General features: G+C 48.3%; 1 protein-coding gene across 1 annotated transcript; it reads left to right on the plus strand.

Moving 5' to 3' along the window:
* Positions 1 to 1402: 1402 nt before the first annotated feature.
* On the plus strand, positions 1403 to 2215 carry LOC118835607 (ubiquitin thioesterase OTUB1-like). The gene has a single exon (XM_036742804.1). The coding sequence runs from the start codon at positions 1403 to 1405 to the stop codon at positions 2213 to 2215; it is 813 nt and encodes a 270-aa protein (XP_036598699.1).
* The last annotated feature ends 650 nt before the right edge of the window (positions 2216 to 2865 follow it).

Below are 2865 nucleotides of genomic sequence, written 5' to 3' on the forward strand. Positions count from 1 at the left end.
ATATTCACACTGAAGAAACTGTCAAATATTGAAGTACTGAATTATAATATTGACAATGCTAAGGTTACTGAGGCAATATTAAATCATACAAAGATCAATGGATTTGGAGTTGGAGGCTCTGAGTTCCAATCCCAGGTCTTCCACTGTCTGCCTCTTACATCAGACAAGTCATTTCTTCGCACCTCAATTTCTTTACCTTTGAAGTGAAGGCGTTGGACTAGAAAACATCTATGGTCCCTTCCAGCTCTAAATCTATGATAATCTATGCTAGTATCAATACTCCTGCTGGAGATGATACTGTGGTTTTGTCCTTTGTTCTCAAAGAGGACCATGATATCAGGAAGATGATGACATGTCTTGCAAATTAATTGGATTTGAGTGAGGGAGGGCTGTGTAAAGTCACCAGCCTCACTTTCTCCTCCAGAGCCATCTGGATCCAGTGGCCAGATATAGATCAGGATGGCTGAAGTTGGCCTAGAATGCAGCAGGAGACCATGGCCTTTTTAAGCTAAGGTCTTTCTGAGGTCTTGCTTTGAGTGAGGTAATGCTCATTCAGTGAATAGACCCCTTTCAGAAGTGAATCAAGAACAGGCAATAGGGTGTAGAAATCTATCTTGCCCTGCAAGAAGATAGAGGGAAAGGGGATAAGAAAAAGGGGTGTGATAGAAGGGAGGGCAGATTGGGGGAAGGGGTAATCAGAATGCATGCAGTCTTGGGGTGAGGGGTTGAGATGGGGAGGAAATCTGGAACTCAAAATCTTGTGGAAGTGAATGTTGAAAACTAAAAATAAATTAAAAGAATTAAAAAAAATAAGTAAAAGATATTTTAAAAAAGAAATGAATCAAGGGATGGCCCCTTTCATTTAAAAAGAAAAATCAAACAGGGAAGGGAAGAACCTCAGGGTTGCTGGCCAAAAGAGTAACAATTACTATTTACATTCACTCTGAGCCTGGAGGGCCCAAAAGTAACCACTAAGTGGTACTTGGGGACCAGTTGAGAGCCTAGGTGAATTGGGGTTAAAAAGCAGGGCATTAGTGAAAGAGGGACAGGGGCCTTGGCTTAGCAGCACTGACTTGGGATCCTTCCCTTTCAGCATTGGTAAGTTTCTTCTTGAACCATATAAATCTTCAAGGTAATGGATATACAGCCATGTGCTGTCAGAGGAATGCCAGGAGTTGGAATGAATTTACTGGCCACAATTAACTATCCAGGGGACCTGGGAGACTTACCTTTGTTCAGGGAGGGTGGTGAGTAGGACAGGGGGAAAGGAGCTTTTGACATACGCTCCTTTTGTGGGCCGAGCCGATCTGACTATGGGACTGACAAACAACGCAGAAGCTAAAAGGACGTTGACGAGTGGCACGCATGCATGCGGGCTGGGCAGTCAACATGCGGTTTGAAGATGGCGGCGGAGGAACCACAGCAGCAGAAGGCGGACCCCCTGGTAAGCGACAATGAAAGAGCCGGTCTGACCTACGATGAAGCCATCCTGGCCCAGGAAGACCAAATTCAGAGGGAAATTGCCATACAGAATCCGCTGGTCTCCGAGCGTCTGGAGCTCTCGGTGCTTTACAAGGAGTATGCCAAAGACGACACCATCTATCAGCAGAAGGTCAGGGACCTGCACAAGAAATACTCCTTCATCCGGAAGACCAGGCCCGACGGCAACTGCTTCTACCGAGCCTTCGGCTTCGCGCAGTTGGAGGCTCTTCTGGAGGACAGCGAGGAGCTTCAGAGATTCAAAGCCGTCTCTGCCCGCAGCAAGGAGGACCTGGTGTCTCAGGGCTTCGCAGACTTCGTCATCGAAGACTTCCACGCCACCTTCATGGACCTGATCGAGCGGGTGGAGGAGCGCACCTCCGTGGACGAACTGCTGGCCGCCTTCAATGACCAGAGCACCTCTGACTACCTGGTGGTGTACCTGCGGCTGCTCACCTCCGGCTACCTGCAGCGCCAGAACAAGTTCTTCGAGCACTTCATCGAGGGGGGACAGACGGTCAAGGAGTTTTGTGAGCAGGAGGTGGAGCCCATGTGCAAGGAGAGTGACCACATCCACATCATGGCGCTGGCGCAGGCCCTCGGAGTCCCCATCCAGGTGGAGTACATGGACCGCGGTGAGGGCGGCACCACCAACCCCCACGTCTTCCTCGAGGGCTCCGAGCCCAAGGTGTATCTGCTGTACAGACCCGGACACTACGACATCCTTTACAAATAGATGCGACTACGCCCCGGGACAGCCTGCCTGCCGCTGCCGGCCAGTGCTAGGGTCAGTCCTGCCCCTCCCTTTCCCCCTCCCCCTCCCCACTGCTAACAGCCAGTAGCCATGTACAGAGGTTTTTGTTGTTGTAAATGGTAATATCTCACTCCCCTTTCCTCTCCCTGTCACTCATGTCATTGCCTGTTTTATTCAAGAAGAGGGGGAAAAAGCAATAGTGCTGTCTTTGAAGGAGAAACCCCAACAACAGGTGACTGGTTGCAGCATAAAATAACAGTTGCTTAGCGGATATGAAGATGCAGCTAACATATCTAGGAAATGAAGACAGTAGCTTTTTCAGAGAAGCAGTAAATATCAGCTTTAGAGGTAGGGGAGATTGGCAGCCACAAACCCAGAGTGGAGCAGCAGTAAGGTACACCATGTTGTTGGGAGATGAAGTCATGAGAAGCCATCCAACGTCCTGGACATGGTGCCAGTGTTACCACCATAGCAGAGATTTTCTAGGAAAGATTCCTTCCCTGAAGACAACATGTGAATCTGTGGAAGAGTTTGTGTATGAAGGAGCTTTCTTATGTCATTTACTTTTCTATCCTTCCTTAATTAAAAGCTTTTCTGGTCTGTTAGTAGAGAATTAACTAAATGTGGATTTG

This window comes from Trichosurus vulpecula, chromosome 1 (genome assembly GCF_011100635.1).
Source record: "Trichosurus vulpecula isolate mTriVul1 chromosome 1, mTriVul1.pri, whole genome shotgun sequence".
In the NCBI taxonomy this organism is placed as follows: Eukaryota; Metazoa; Chordata; class Mammalia; order Diprotodontia; family Phalangeridae; genus Trichosurus; species Trichosurus vulpecula.

Bases quoted from the DNA above. Each gene is read 5' to 3' on its own strand.
- LOC118835607 (XM_036742804.1), top strand. From the start codon at position 1,403: ATGGCGGCGGAGGAACCACAGCAGCAGAAGGCGGACCCCCTGGTAAGC.